The 15,440-nt window shown below is 42.3% G+C and overlaps 1 protein-coding gene across 1 annotated transcript in view; it reads right to left on the bottom strand.

Moving 5' to 3' along the window:
- agap3 (ArfGAP with GTPase domain, ankyrin repeat and PH domain 3) overlaps nt 1-15,210 on the bottom strand; it is a 136,013-nt gene extending 120,803 nt beyond the window's left edge. The window contains exon 1 of the mRNA XM_058392460.1: nt 14,371-15,210. Coding sequence (XP_058248443.1) covers nt 14,371-14,740 — 370 coding nt within the window. The 5' untranslated portion in view covers nt 14,741-15,210. The remainder of the gene's footprint in view (nt 1-14,370) is intronic.
- Nucleotides 15,211-15,440: the final 230 nt, after the last annotated feature.

The following is a 15,440-nucleotide window of genomic DNA, read 5'->3' as shown; positions in this document are numbered from 1 at the left end:
TTGAGACGTTTTCAATCCAACGTACTGACATTAAAACACCCTCAATCTCAAGAACTTCTGAAATCTGAAAAAAAAACCCAGCTTCTCGCTATTTATATCCTCCTTTAGAGCATGTTCTCCATCTCCTCCTCTTCCTTTCACGCTGAGCTGCTCCTGTGCTACGCCACAGCGCTGTCGTGAGCCGCGTTCTGATTGGTCGGACGGCGTTTCAGAAGATTCTCTCTCTTACGTTTTGCTCCGACAGCATTTCTGGCTGAAAGGCGGTGGATATTAAAGACGCGAGTTACTCGGTGACTTGCGTGATGGACGTGATGCGTGAAGGGATTTTATAAACAAAAAAAAAAACACAAACACCGCAGAGTAGGTGAAGGTTTCTGTGAGGACGTTATTTATTTAGTCTCTGAAGTCAAGTCAGAGTTAAAGCTGTACCTCTAGTACTTCTATGCACTTTGCGGACATTTGTTTTAATGTTTTTTATTGTTTGCTCGGTTAAATTCAAGAGAAAAATAGAAACTGTGAGGAGTCTCTAAAGCTGCTAGAACATGGGTAACAAAGGTTGCTTGTGTACTTACATGTACACTATATTGCCAAATGTTTTGGGACGTCTGCCTTTACACGCACATGAACTTTAACGCCATCCCATTCTTATACTCAGCTATATCACTCCTAAACCTTGTGGAAAGCCTTCCCATATAATCTAGCCATCTAATATGAAATCCACACGAAGTTTGGAAGTAGCTATTGACTCTGCAGAAAGTTGGCGACTTCTGCGCACCTCAGCATGCACTGACCCAGGTCTGTGATTTTACGTGGACTACCACTTCGTCTCTGAGTTGCTGTTGTTCCCAATTGCTTCCACTTTGTTATAATTCCACTAACAGTTCAGCATGGAATATTTAGTAGTGAGGAAATTTCACGAATGGACTTATTGCACAGACGGAAACCTATCATGGTACCACGCTTGAATTCACTGAACTCCTGAGAGCAACCTGCTCTTTTACAAATGTTTGTAGAAGCAGTCTGCATGCCTAGGTGCTTGATTTTATAGACCTGTGGCCATGGAAGTGACTTGAACACCTGAATTCAATGATTTGGAGGGGTGTCCCAAAATTTCTGGCAATACAGTGTAACTGTAAAACAAAACAAAACAAAGCTCAAAACACACACGTGTTATGTACATTATTTATTTCCTACTCTCGCCGCCCATGCAAAAGCCTAAAAATACTATCTTGTGCTTTTTTATCTCATTTTATCTCATGATCCAAGTACATCATCTCATGACCTCAATATATATGCATTTCTAAGTTTCTCTAGATAATCTCATTTGATATATTATATAAATATAACAAACGACGAACAAATTATCTCACATTATCTCATGCTCACAAAAATTTAATTAAGATATATTATCTCGTTTTCATCATCATTTTGTGGCCGAAAATCTATTATCTCGTGTCCTTGACCTCTTGAATGAATGTTTTTTTTCTTCAAAGAAAGGCGTAAGATTCCCGTGCTCTGACTCTTGCTCCCTGATTCACGCTCGGTTCTTTCGAGCAGGAAAGCATGTGAATGTCTCGAAACCGGAGCCCCACTGCTGAACGTAGCACTTTCTCTGCCAGCTCCACACACAATGCCAGAGCGGCTTTTCTCCGAAACCCGGCGTAGAGTCGGGCCACGCTCCGCCTCCGCACTCATCCCAAACAGTTTAAAATAAATAAGGGTAAAAGAGCTGACACAAGCGGCATCTCCGTCCGCATCAGAGTGACGGAGCGTATCATCCTTCCACGTCCTGCTCTATTCTGTGTGAGAATACGCTGCGTTCGAAATCCGGATGTCAGCAGCTGACGCAGAGAAAGTCGGACTAACTGAAAAACACAATCATTCTTTTTGTAAAGGAACTGATGCAAACTGAATACGAATAAGTGGACGGAAAAACCTTAGCTGATCCCAACCGACTCAGCAATGTTCACCATAACTGAAGTCTAACTAGTTCCCACTAGTGATAGTTTACCGTTTCTATGGTAACAGCATCCACAATAACAGAATTAATAAAGATATTAGATGATAAAATGGTGCGACTTGAGGAATGTTGAGATATTGTTGATAAGTTGTTTTGATACATGGACTCGTCTCCTGCATCTCATAGTCGTAACATTATCGTATGTTGCTTTGTCACATCAAAATATTATCTCATAATATTACATGTATTATCTTGTGGCCTTGACATAGCTCATATATCATATATATATGCATTTCTAAGTTTACATCATTGATATATCTCATTCAATATATAATAACAAACGTCAACAAATTCTCTCACATCATTTCATGCTCATGAATTTTTTTTACTGAGAAATATCTCGTTTTCATCATCATTTTGTGGCTGAAAATCTATTATCTTGTATCCTCGCGTTATCTCACGGCATTGTTATAATATCTTCTGGCCTTATATGTAATCGTGTGGTTTTGATGCATTATCTTGACTTTAGGAATTATCTTGTGGATTCAGTAGAGTAATTTGGAGGCTCAAAATTTGATTTATTTAGTATATTAAATAAGTTTTGACCTCATCATATCTCCTGGCCTCAATTATCTTGTGGTCTTAATATATTAATTTGCCTCAAAAATCTAAAATCTCATGTCCTTCATGTATGTTATCTCATGTCTTTTATATATTATCTTGTGCACTTGATAAATTAATATGTAAAACTGTTATCTTACAGCTTCTATAGATTATCTCATGGCCTCCGTATATTATCTCGTGTCCATGAGATATTATTTTGTGGCTTCGGTTCATTCACTTTTCTCCATATATATATAAACTCATAGCCTCAGTATAATAACTCATGGCCTCTACGTATGCATCTGTGCCCACCACAAATTATCTTGTGGCCTCAGTCTCTTATCTCATTATCTCAGTTTTATCTTGTGCCCATCATAAGTGATCTACGTAGCATCTCTCATGGATTCTTTTCATTTGATCGGCCAAAACACGAGCCTCAACTGATTAAACTGCAAAATGACATGGCGGAAGAGAGACAGATGACGGCAGATCTCTGTGTTGTCATTTAAAAACGCAGCCCACTTCATCTGCGGCATCCAGATGACCTTCCTCTTCCAACGTCGCCATAGTAACTGCTCTCTTAAACTCGAGAGGGAAAGAAAAATGTGTGCATTCGTTACAAATGTGAATGTCGTCCACAGCTTTTCCCTTCCACATGCAGTGGCGCTGTCCAGGACTAAAACACTAACGAGGGGTCGTGAAAATGCATGTCCACGTGACGAGGTCAATCGAACACGAGAGATTTTTGCCAGCGAGTCTTTTTATGTAACGTGTCGTCTTGCATATTAAGCCACAAAAAAAAGAAAGCTGCATGCGAGGGATGAGACGCAGCATCCGAACAACATGACCTTCTTTCGCTTGATCCTTGTGTAATAGGCTTATGCAAAAGCCTTTTCTTGTTGATTCTTTTCAGTTACAAACAAAAATCTTTCGTATTTATTATATCTTTGCTAGAAACAAAGGTTTTGGAGCAGTTCGTTCTGGATACAGAGGAAAAACTCCTGTCAGGTTCACAAATAGTTTGCTAATTTACTTTTCTTCGTACTCTTGCATGTCATCAGCCATAGCATTTTAAGCAAGGCTGATTTACATTAGGTAATGCCCAGGAAATGCCTTAAATGGCAAACCTCACAGAGCGCCAAAAATAATTAAATGATGAAACATGGAAAAGTGAAGAAAAGCGCCTAAATCCACCAGCCTTTAACTCATCCACCTTTTAGATGGTGCCATTACTTATGCCTAGTGGCTAGTCTTATTTGTCTAAATTGATGGATTTATTTTGGATCAAAAACACAATATTAGCAAACCCTGAATTCCAGGGTGTTAGCAGATTTCAACTCCATAATCATTTCAGCTGAATGTGCTACGTTTCCATCAAGGACTAATACAAACCAGCCAAACACACTGACCATCACATGGAACAATCTACACCACAAAAAAAAAATCTACATTTTCCTTTAATCCATGCTTTCTTTTTTTTTTGAGATATTTTTTTCTGCCGTCCTTGAAATCAACTGTGTCATACAAGAAATCACATAAAACCCCGGTGAATGGAAACCCCACGTGGCTCTGCTGTTCCTGCTGTTCCTGCTGTTCCTCTCTCACTTGGGCCTTTCAGAGCCAAAGTAAGACCACATGGTCCTCTCTGTGTGTGGAACAGATGAAGAGGAAGAGGGAAAAAAAAAGCGGGAAAGGAAGAGGGGGTGGCTTTAAGCCATGGGGTCATGCTGCTCCGCTAAGCATTTGGGAAACACAGGAAGTGGTGATGTAAACAGCGTGATCACGTTTCAGTCACGGGGGCAACGCCGGGAAAAAAGCCATTCTTTTTTTCCGCTGATCTGTGATCGGATTCTTCAGATTTACATCTTGAGCACGTGTGCTAGGGACGGACGTCAACCGTGGCTTGACCTGCTCCACTCAAGCGTCCACTCAGGAGTTCCGTATTAGACTCCAGATTTTTCCATTCAGCACATGATGTACAGTAGAAACCGGTTTCTTTTTAGTCTTTCGTTTTAGTCATTAGAAGTGAGAAACATCACAATTCAAACAAACATTGTGAGGTAAACATCAGGGGTTGAAGTGACGCCATAGTAAACATTGAAAGTCCCGCCCAAGTGAAAGTAATCTCTGTAGTAACAAGGCACTACAGGGTTAAAACTCATACATACTATGGCTGAAGCATAAGTTCTGGTGCCTCTTGAGAAAGCTGTGATGGGAATCAATTCAGTTTATTTGTATAGCGCTTTGGTCTCAAAGTTTAAAATTACTATTTTATCCCTGATGAGCTAGCCTGAGGTGACGTTGGCGAGGAAAAACTCTCAGATGATACAAGGAAGAAACCTGGAGAGGAACCAGGCTCAGAAGAGAACCTCATCCTCACAGATCAAGACTCAAAGTTCCTCCAAAGCAACCACAACAATCCGGTGCCTACTGAGATCTTGTGTGCTGTTACGCTCCATCATGTTATCACCCGTGTCATAATATGATGTGGGCTATTGTGTGGTGAAGTGCACTTCAAGGGCAGACACCTACAGCCATTCGCTGAAATGCTGGAACGAGCCGAATCAACACTATACGCCGTTGTGACGCCCACCAGCCTGCTCAAAGAGGAATAAGTCTTCAACTACTACAGCTTCTCAGATGAAGAGACGTAATCTCTCCTGGTGATTAGTGCATGTAGGCGATGTTATGGGACCGTAAACAAAGGCAGGGTGAAGCTGAACCACACGTTTTTTTCGTCTTAAACCGCAGCAGTGTGTTTATATGATTAGATACATCTCTAAATTAAATACAGCAATGTGCTTTTTATCCATTTCTAGTCATATGAGCTTTCACATTAACCTCCAGGAGTTTTTATTGTGACTGCAGCAGCTAGAATCAATCACAACAATCACACCAACACTGGAGACTCCTTCCACTCCTCCCTTCTTATAGAAAATGTCAATTTTACCAAATCTTTCAAAATACATCAGTATCATTATGACTAATCTAAGATTATGTAAATCGTACACAAATCCTCCCTAATTAGCCCGTTGCTATGGAAACGATAACGTGTTCAAAACAAATATAAATCCATGAAGAGATATTTGGTTAAAAAAAAAGGAGAAGAGCACACTCGGAGTCAGATGAGTCAGCAGCTCATTTAGACGAATCGTACACAAAACTTATTTCAGTCCTCTCCGCATGCCGTAGGAGACGAGCTCTAATCTCTATTTATAAAAGCCATTACGGGTTTAAAAAGAAAGAAAGAACAAGCAGTGTTTAAGGGCAAGATGTCCAGTCAAACCCTAAAGGAAATAGGTGCCTTCTCTTTACATGTGCTGTGTATTCAATATCCTTGGACGTCCTTACATTAAAAAAAAATATATGACATGCCCCTGTTCCTTAATCAGAATAGAGATCATCATTTTGGTTTCCCTAAATAGCTAGAGCTCCAATTAGTTGGTGGATTAACACTAAATCCAGCCCCCCCACACATATATCCTGAGCTACATTCCTCCAAGACAAGACCATCAGCAAGTCCTGTGGGCTTCCTGCAAGAAGCAAGGCCTCAATTTTTAACCAGTTCTCCAGACATCAATCATACTGGAGTGGTAAGTGCTCAGAGGTCAAGCTCTTGGACTATTGTTCATAAGGTCATGAAGTCAAATCCCAGCATCAATAACTTTTAGGTTCCTGTACAGTCACTCTGGACAAAAAACATCTTACTCCATTTTGGTGTCCCCAAATATCCATACGTCTGCTTTGTATACAGCAAGAAAGAGAGAGAGAGAGCTGAAATGCGAGAATGTCAGTGAGTCTCTGTGCCAAGGAGATCCAGGACTCCAGGCATGTTTGGCTCCAAGCTCTCTAAAGCCTCTTCTCATGTCATTGGCCATCTGTTGCTCAGCAGCCCTGCCGATCCTGACGAAGAGCTCCAGCACACTGCTCCAGATGCCTATCCGGCACTTCTTCCCTGAGCTCCAGAGACTTTGCGTCATCTGGCTATCTTCGCCAAATTTCCAGCATGACGTTCCAGATGCCTCCACCCCATTGCTACAGCAGGTGTGTATTTTCTGGGCATCACTGTATACGTTTGTACTGATATGAAACCTCATGCTTTTTATTTCCATGAAATCTGCAATGTGTTTGGAACGTCTTCGATGTCAGGTCTAAAGTTCTACCTAACAGCATCATTAAAAATGTCATTTTTAGAAATCAGGCAGAGGTCAGCACGAGTAAATGTCTTCGTAAATGTTTTCATCGATCGAACCGAGCAAAGAATCCTCTCCATTCAAAATCCGGCACTGATACATCCATCACAAATTACCAAGCACCATCACAGCACAGTTAGATTTAGCCACACCCACAAAACTCCATAAAAGGCAAAGCTCACAGAGGGCCAAAACAGTGGCGAGGTACATATCTTTCTTTCTCTCAAGTCATCAATACCGTGTTCCACAGACGTATCAATCTTGATAAATGATACTAAGGGACAGAATGTTATTTATCTTTTAGAAAGGAAGCAGCTCTAACTGCTGGATCACAACACAAAAGCTCTCATTACTGTAATATTTGTCGAACCATCGCTGCTAATCGCTAGACAAATATCACCTTCAAAGTGCTAGTTTCCTTCAGTAGCCTTCAATCCCAGCAGCAAAGCCGAAAGGACACGCGTGCTCTCTAAAGACGAGGTTTAAGAAGAAAATAAAAAAGGGCCTGTCAGGCAAATTTAGAGAGAGAGCCTTTGTTTTGCCATTACAATGGCCTACTTTCTCTTCCTTGTCCAGGGAATAACATCAGAATCTCATCGCTGTGGCACCAAGCGACGGCAAGAACTGCCTCACGTTTGGCGCCACAATCTTACCTCCCTTTCCGGACACTAGGTTTGGGTCAAAGATCAGCTCCCAAAGCTGTACTCATTAGCATAACTGTGAATGGCGTTTTGAAGCAGTGATTGACAGGAAGACGAGGGATACAAACACATCTCGACAAAGGGCCTTTATGGCAGAGGCACGTGCTGTCAAATATCCAAAAAAAAAGAGGGCTAATTCAGATGACAAGCGGACTCCGTCAGGCAATTCAATATTCTTGGTTGTTGGGGGGTGTTTTTTTTTGCACAGCAGGCCTCTGCATACGTTTTGTTACTACCGCAAGTCAGGGAATCATGTTACAAGAATAAAAGCCCCCACTTTATCATATTAGCCCAATTATCCTAGGATGGATACGACGGCTCTGAAATTCTTTTACCACAGCGATTTATCTCCTCAGTTCTCCACTGAATACACACCCGAGCAAAATCCATCAGTGGGTTAGCCGAGCAGAACGGAGGCACAGCCCAAGGTTGTGGGGATTAATCCTCAACCCGGGTTCCTATGGGTTTCTTCTACCTCACAAAAAAATCATGGCTGTATATGGTATCATCCCCCAGTCAGAGAAACAAGAAATTTCATGATGAAGAATCCTGACCAATCAGGATGATGGAATCAATGCATCATCATCATCATCATTATAATATCCTCCACCTTTTCAATAGCTTGTGGTTAGGATTGGGCAGCAATCAATTGTTTTATCAAAAGGTGGTAGAGGAGATGCCAAAAGAGCTACATTCTACACCTAGCTCAACTAGCATGAAGCAAAGCTGCAACCTTGTCTTGCAACAAATGACCCACCCCAATTTCCTTTTTAGGACCTGGACAAAACAGCAATGGCAACGGTTCTGTCCAAGTCCTAAAATTTCCTGTTCGGTTTTGTCCGAGTCCTAAAAAGGAAATGTGGGCGGGTCATTTGTACGACATAATACGAGATCATGTTCTTCGATTAACTGTGACGCACATATCCAAACCATTTCACTGCATTATTTTAGGCCATCCCTTTATCGTTGACCAAAACCTGGCCACATTCAAACCATCCCATAATACTCATGCTAATTTACCCGATCTCAGCGATATACACATTTAATCACGTCGAGACCAGATCACTGGCTGCGACAGTAATAATGCGAGACACGGAGTAGTGGGTGGGGCTTCCAGGAGATTAGTTGCTCAAACTGATTCATATGTCCATCAGGTTGTTTTTATTCTGTCTAGGGAGACCGAGACTGCATCTTTTCGAGTTCCAGGATGTTAAAATGCAGAGCTCGTAGACAAAATGCGCAAAATGTTGCTGATGCAATCGTTTAATTGGTTAAATTTGGCGTTTTTTTTTTTTTTTTTGGAATGAGCACACCAAGCCATGGAACAAACATTCATTATGTAAAATCCTGACAAGTTTCTCATTAAGCGACAAAACAAATGGATTTATGCAAACTCCAGGAGACGAAATTATTCGCTGGTTGCTAATCTGATCTACAGCTTATACGTACATCGACGTTAAGCCCTCACTCCGTTCTCCCGATACACACGAGTAAATAATTTCTCGGGCAAAATGAGTTCATTTTGTCTTCGTCTGGACCATTGTTTAGACTGCTAGGTTCAAGTCGGAGAGGGTAAACGAGGTGGAGGCAAAATAATCACTGGCTGAACGTTGGAGCATTCAGAGTACGTGCGACCGAGCCGTACAATCAGATCAGAGTTGCTCTCTAATCCTTCTTTTTTATTTTTTTAAATTCCTCTTCTCTTCTCATCCTCAGCAAAACTATGAGCCTCTGGTTCCTAAGCAACAGGCAGGCAGTGCTTTTAATGCAGAACCGCGGCAAAAGTCTGCAGTCCAGGCGTACAGGTGGGTGGGTGTGCACACACACACACACACACACACAATCACTGTCTCACCCTGTAACAGCTCTACAAGGTTTGCTGCAGTGAAGAGCGCTGCATAGATTCTCTCTTCGGACATTTTTTTTTCCCACCCTGACGCATTAAATGGCAGTTCAGAGCCACGGGAGAGGAAGAATGCAGCAAGAGCGTCATTTTTTTTTAAAGCCATATTCTTTGTTTATGCAGGAGGAATGAAAAAAACACCACATCTGGGAACGAGAAAACGATTAGAGAAGCCGAACATGTGAAGAGCTCCGAGACGTTAACGACGAAACGCTGCGCATGCAAAAGAGCTCAAGCCATCGTGTCCTGCTTTGTCTTCGTTTCTAGGGGGGATAAAAAGATGAGACGGGGAGAAAAAAATGTAAAAAGTAGAGTTTGTTTTTGTTGCTTTCAGAGACGGTCGTCGATGATTGACGCGAAACGCAACCTTCGAACTTCTTGTTTTATTTCAATTCAGGACTACGAGAGTTCACATGCTAATGAACGTGAGGCTGCAGTCAGAAAACCGACTCCAGTTAGAAATTTCTGGAACGACATGGACATTGTTGTGTGGCTAAAAACAGCACGTGTGGATGAATGGATGAGTCATGAAGTCAACTTCTGGGTTGTTTTTTTTTTTTTTGGGTGGGCAACTCGGGAGTTGGCTTGGGGGAGTGGCTGTGTTAACAGAAATGTAAAAAAAATTTCTATTTCATTTCACAGAATTTTGCGCAAGGTTACTGAACATTCGTTATCATGCTACTAATCAAGTCTCCTGTCCTATCGTAGTAAATTATCGGTCTGATCTGGTGCTTAAGTGACACTCTGAGGTCTACAGGTGACAGTAACGCCATGTTGTGATGCTACATAAGGAAAGTCATCATTGTCGTTTTCCGATATCAGCATGTCCTGAAGTGTTGCCAGCTACGTGTGAGGTTGACGAAACGCCCGTGAAACAAGTTACAGCATCTATAAAGACTCGTTTAAACAGTTGTATAAACGGTCGTGATGTTACCATGGCAATGTGTCACGCTGCCAAGAATCCATGAATCCTTCAGTGCGGATAACTTCAAGCTGAATGTTCAAGCGCAGACACTGGAGACTCCTTCCATAAACATTTCCGAAATGCTTACGAAAATTCAGCGGTTGCTATAGAAACGAGAACAGCATCGTTCGTTAAAACCTATTTGGAAAAACAATTTGAAAATGAGAATGAATCCTTCTGACCAGTCAGAATGGAGTACGAAGTCATTGTCGAACGAATTATCAAGTCGTTCCACCCTCCTTCAATCAGATAGCATTTTTGGACATTTTGCTATCCTTTCAGCCTCTGACGATGTTTCTTTCCAGATAAAATGCAATAATATTATCATAAATCATTATCTTGAAATCTTTCGCTGAGTCAGTCAGCCAACCGAGGAGTCATTATTACCAGGTCATGTGGCCTGAAGGTCAAAAACAGTGTTTAAAAGGGCAGCACTATTACAGAACCCACAAGGATACCAGCAATCAAGGCTAATAAATAAATAAATACAACAAAAAAGCAAAGCCTTATAGGTTGAAAGCATCTAAACGACCCTTATGTTCAACCATCAGGATATACTGTAGCTGCGTCCTAAATCGCGTACTTGTGTACTATTCTATTACATTTTGTAGATAAATAGTGACTAGTGTGTTCCAAGATGAAGAACCCAGATGAAGCACCTTCATGCACTCAACACTCACAGCTTTGTTTAGCTGAAAAGGGGTGTGGGTTAATTTTCAAGATGGCCAATAACAAGCTGTCCAGTGGACAAGACGTTTTATTAAAGTCCTTTAAATAAGCCCATGTTGTGTTATGTATTTCTTATCTGCAATCTGATGCATCAGTCATTCGCCATCCACCGGGAAATGGCTAGTACTTCCGTTTAGTTTAAAAAAATATTAGCGTTCCATTAGAGACGATATGACCATACTAACATCATACGCTAGTTTCTAGAGTACGTAGTGTGTAGTGTAAATGCAGAGTGTGTATTCATTTGTGACTCAGCGAAACCTTCGTATGGATCCACAGTATTGTTGAATTCTGGATTCTGATTGGTCAATTAAGGTGTTGATATGTTTTCTACAATAGCAGCTGTGATGTTACACAAGAAATTGATGAAATAGTGACGTTTCCTTTCAACTGACGTAGAAGCAGATGCAGCCTTTATTTTTGTCACATGTACATTACAGCACAGTGAAATTCTTTCTTCACATATCCCAGCTTTGGAGGATGGGGTCAGGGCACAGGGTCAGCCATAATGCAATGCCCCTGGAGTAGGGAGGGTTAAGAGGCCCAACAGTGCTGGGGCATAACCTGACCTTCTGATCAACAACTCAAAGCCAAGTGGAGATACCTTGGGAAAAACTTCTCACCATGACACATAACTATAAACAGATAAACAAAATGCAGTCATTGTTTCATAAATAAACAAAAAACTTGTTGTAATCTTCATTACACTGCTGTGGGATAATGTCTTAAAGAATAAAACATTTGCAACAGTATCTCCAGCATTAACCCTCTCCACTTCATCGTTAATGATTCTTTTATTTACCCTGCGAGTGTGACACCAAGGCTGCCAGTCTACAGTGTTCGTTAAGGGTTAAACGGCAGCTGGGTTTGATACAATGGCTCTTGAAGAGCTGTTACAGACTTGCATGTTGTATCATGAACCAAAATCACACAAAGGTCATGCGTGGTCTAAACAATTCTACAAGATAATAAGCCTTCTACAAACATTAGAGCCTTCATTCTGGAATAATAACGAGCTTCAAGTGCACCAGAAGTTCACTTGGAAATCTTGGCTTGAGATACAAAGAGATATTCTTTCTTGTTGAGGATTCTCAATTCTGATTGGTTGGAGGGTGTTGATTTCCTTCATTTCCTTCCAATACGTTGTCCTATAGTAACGACACAACTCATATGGAAGATGCGCCTCATTCATGGTGAGGGTTTATTTACGGAGATTCTCGTTAGCATGAGCCTTAAGATTCAAGAAAGGAAACAAGCTGGTCAGGGAACATCTGGTTACAGCTGCTGCAATGTATGTTTCACAGACTTTCAACATGCATTGTATCTAAAAATGGATTAAAACTAAAGTACTTGTCGTTCTTTAACACTTCAGGCAGGCGGGAATTTGCTGTTATTGGAAAACAATCATCTTCAGAAGACTGATAGAAAAATACTTGCATCTCAACTGTTCTGTTCTGTTCTCTGAAGAAACTCACCACTTTACAAAGTATCTCTGAGTGCACTTGATGGACGAGCGCAGGAAGAACCATCAACCGGGGCATTCGCTTCACTCTGCCTTGCCAATATCAAACCCAACTGTCATAAATCTCCCTAACGCAGCCTAGATCGCTAATCAATAAACAAGCACAGGCTCTGGTAAAAGGCCTCAATGTACATCCATCCGTTTCCTGTACCACTTATCCTGCTTAAGGTGGCAGAGAACCTGGAGCCAGTCCAGGAGACTCAGGGTACAAGGCAGGGGCACTAACTGGATAGGGTGCCAGTTCATCACAGGGTACAATCACACACTCACACACTAGGGGCAATTCACAGACCACAATTAGCCTATGGAGCAAGTCTTTAGACTGGGGGATGAACCTGGAGTACACAGAGGAGACCACCGAAGCACATTCAAACTCCACGTATTGCTAGACAAAGATGGAAATCGAACCCCTGCCTCCCAAGCATGCTAACCACCAAGCCATGCCCCCTGTAATGTACAGTACGTGAGAATGAACGCAAGCCACTACACTGTCCCTTTTGTCTATAAAGTATGTCGTACACTGCAGGCAACCAAACTCTGAAATTCTACAGAGTCTCCTTGCTCGTCATCACCCCTCCAAATATTGGTGCTAGTTAGTGTCATGGGTACTAGCATCAAATGATTTTCCATTTCAATGTAATGTGACAAATCCAAACATTTGGCTTAAACGATTCCTCGGATCAATCTTATGGCACTTGAGGTCCTCAGTTCTTCAATCGCAACTTTAATTCTAACATATGTACAATTGCTTCCACTCAATTATGTAGCTAACAGAGTTAACTAGCCTTTCTAGTCAATCGATCAACCCAGTCTGAACTTTAGTTTTATACAGCTACTAAGAATTTTCAGTGCAGCCAAACACTAGCTGCTAGAGTCACTTGTAGCTTGTTTCTAGTCGATGTGAAGGGATCGCAACTGTTCAGCAACAACAATGTGGGTGTGGCCTATCCAGTGTTCTGTACCAATAGTAACAAGTATACCTTCTAAATTGTAACAAATAAGTTTGTTTTGCTAGGATTTGTGCTCGCTTCCCTGGAAAATTAGCTATATACACTCTCTGGTACTTCCTTCCAAGGTTTAATTTTTCTTAGTGATGTCTCTGGACACATTTAGCAAAATGTTGTATACACATTATGACTATTACTCTTCTATTTTTGCATATTAAACAGTAACTGAGGACTAAAACTTACTGAAAACATATATAGAAAAGAATTGTACGTGGTGTGAATGCAGGAATCCTGGGAGGATGTAGGAATTGAGTCAGTGATGAGTATCAACAGCTCATATGCACGAGCCTGGTATGACATAGGGAAGGTGTGGGATTGTCGTTTACACCACAAGATTGTGTCTGATGCTGAACAGGAACACCTCGGATTTCTTCATGGTTGGGTTTTTTGGTAGCAGCTGGAAAATACCGCATTGTTTACCTTTTTTTTTCTTCTGACGATCAGAAACGATATTTTCATCCATGGAGTAAATATCGCGATTCTGAAGTGCATCATAGATTGAAAAAAAACAGACTAAATTATTAAAAATGTTTTGAAAAGGGAGGCTCTGAGATAAATATTTTGGTGATCAGATGATCTGAGACACTCCCGAGTGTTTTTAGTACCTCAGGTGGTGTTTTGCTACATGAATTTAAAAAAAATCAATCAATGCATAAATAAATAAATAAATAAATAAATAAATAAATAAATGGAAGAAAGAAATGAAGGGAACAGGGCGCCGTTAGCACGCGCTGCTACAGCATTAGGTGATGCGGTGATGTGGATCTCTCTCTTGATAACCGGCTTACCTTCGATGGAGATGACGTGCTCGCGGATCTGGTTCTGCAGCGCCAGGTCGTCGATGCGCTCGATCAGGTCGTAGATGGCGTAGATGTTCGGGTGCACGGACTCGAAGCGGTGGATCTCGGCTCGGATCGCCGCAGAATTGGACAGAACGAACTGCGAGCTCGAAGCCCCGGACTGAGCCGCGGGCCCCGACGCCGTCCCCGAGCCGAACTGACCCGGCCCGGAGCTGCCTGATGATCCGGAACCGAACTGAGACGCCATGGGTTGCGGTACGGGTACCGGGACCGGAGCTGGGACCGCACCCGGAGCGGGCATGGCCGGCTGTGACGGCGGCGAGATGCCCGAGACCGGGACGCTCGACTGGTAATTCATCGCGAGGAGGACTAAGTTAACGTGCTCGGTTGGTGTGAGAAATAACGGGGGTAGGATTTGTGGCTGGATCGGCGTTACGGTGCGATGTTTTGATGCATCAACGCTCAGTCTCCGCCTGCAACGATCCGCGCTTCATATTACCAAAACTTGATGCGCGAGCATTGTTCCCCTGGCCACGGGGCTCGTTTTTTTCCCTTCTATTCTACCGCGTATTGTCCTTCTTTAGTATTGGGACGCCTTATCGACCGGACACGCCTTTTGTCACGCTACCCGCGCTCCCTTTAAAAAAATTGTGTTACCAAAATGAATTATTTTGTTTCTCTTCTTAAGCCGCACAATGAGTCCGTTTCAGCGGAGCGCGCGCGGGTCCATGGACTGCGGCGTTTGTGCACTGAAGAAGTCATAAAGCCCAATAAAGCCTTTCTCTCTCTCTCTCTTTCTCTCTCCCTCTCGTTCTCTCTCTTTTTTTTCTTCTTTGGGTCCGAGTAGCTCCGCCCAGCGTGCCCACCTCCGCGCGCGGTGACGTCACAGAGCGCGTAATTGCTGCGCGCGAGGATGGATGGACGGATGGAGAGATGGAAGGAGGGAAGGTGGGAGGGAAGGATGGATGGGGGAGGGTGTAACGCGATTGGACGTCCTTGTGGTGAAGGGATGAAGCTCATCAGTTTGATTCTCGGCCATATTATGCAATCGTGTGTTG

The sequence above is a fragment of the Hemibagrus wyckioides genome, linkage group LG01 (genome assembly GCF_019097595.1).
Source record: "Hemibagrus wyckioides isolate EC202008001 linkage group LG01, SWU_Hwy_1.0, whole genome shotgun sequence".
Classification (NCBI taxonomy): domain Eukaryota; kingdom Metazoa; phylum Chordata; class Actinopteri; order Siluriformes; family Bagridae; genus Hemibagrus; species Hemibagrus wyckioides.
The sequence above is the reverse complement of the archived record's forward strand: the minus strand, read 5'-3'. Positions and strand labels throughout refer to the sequence as shown.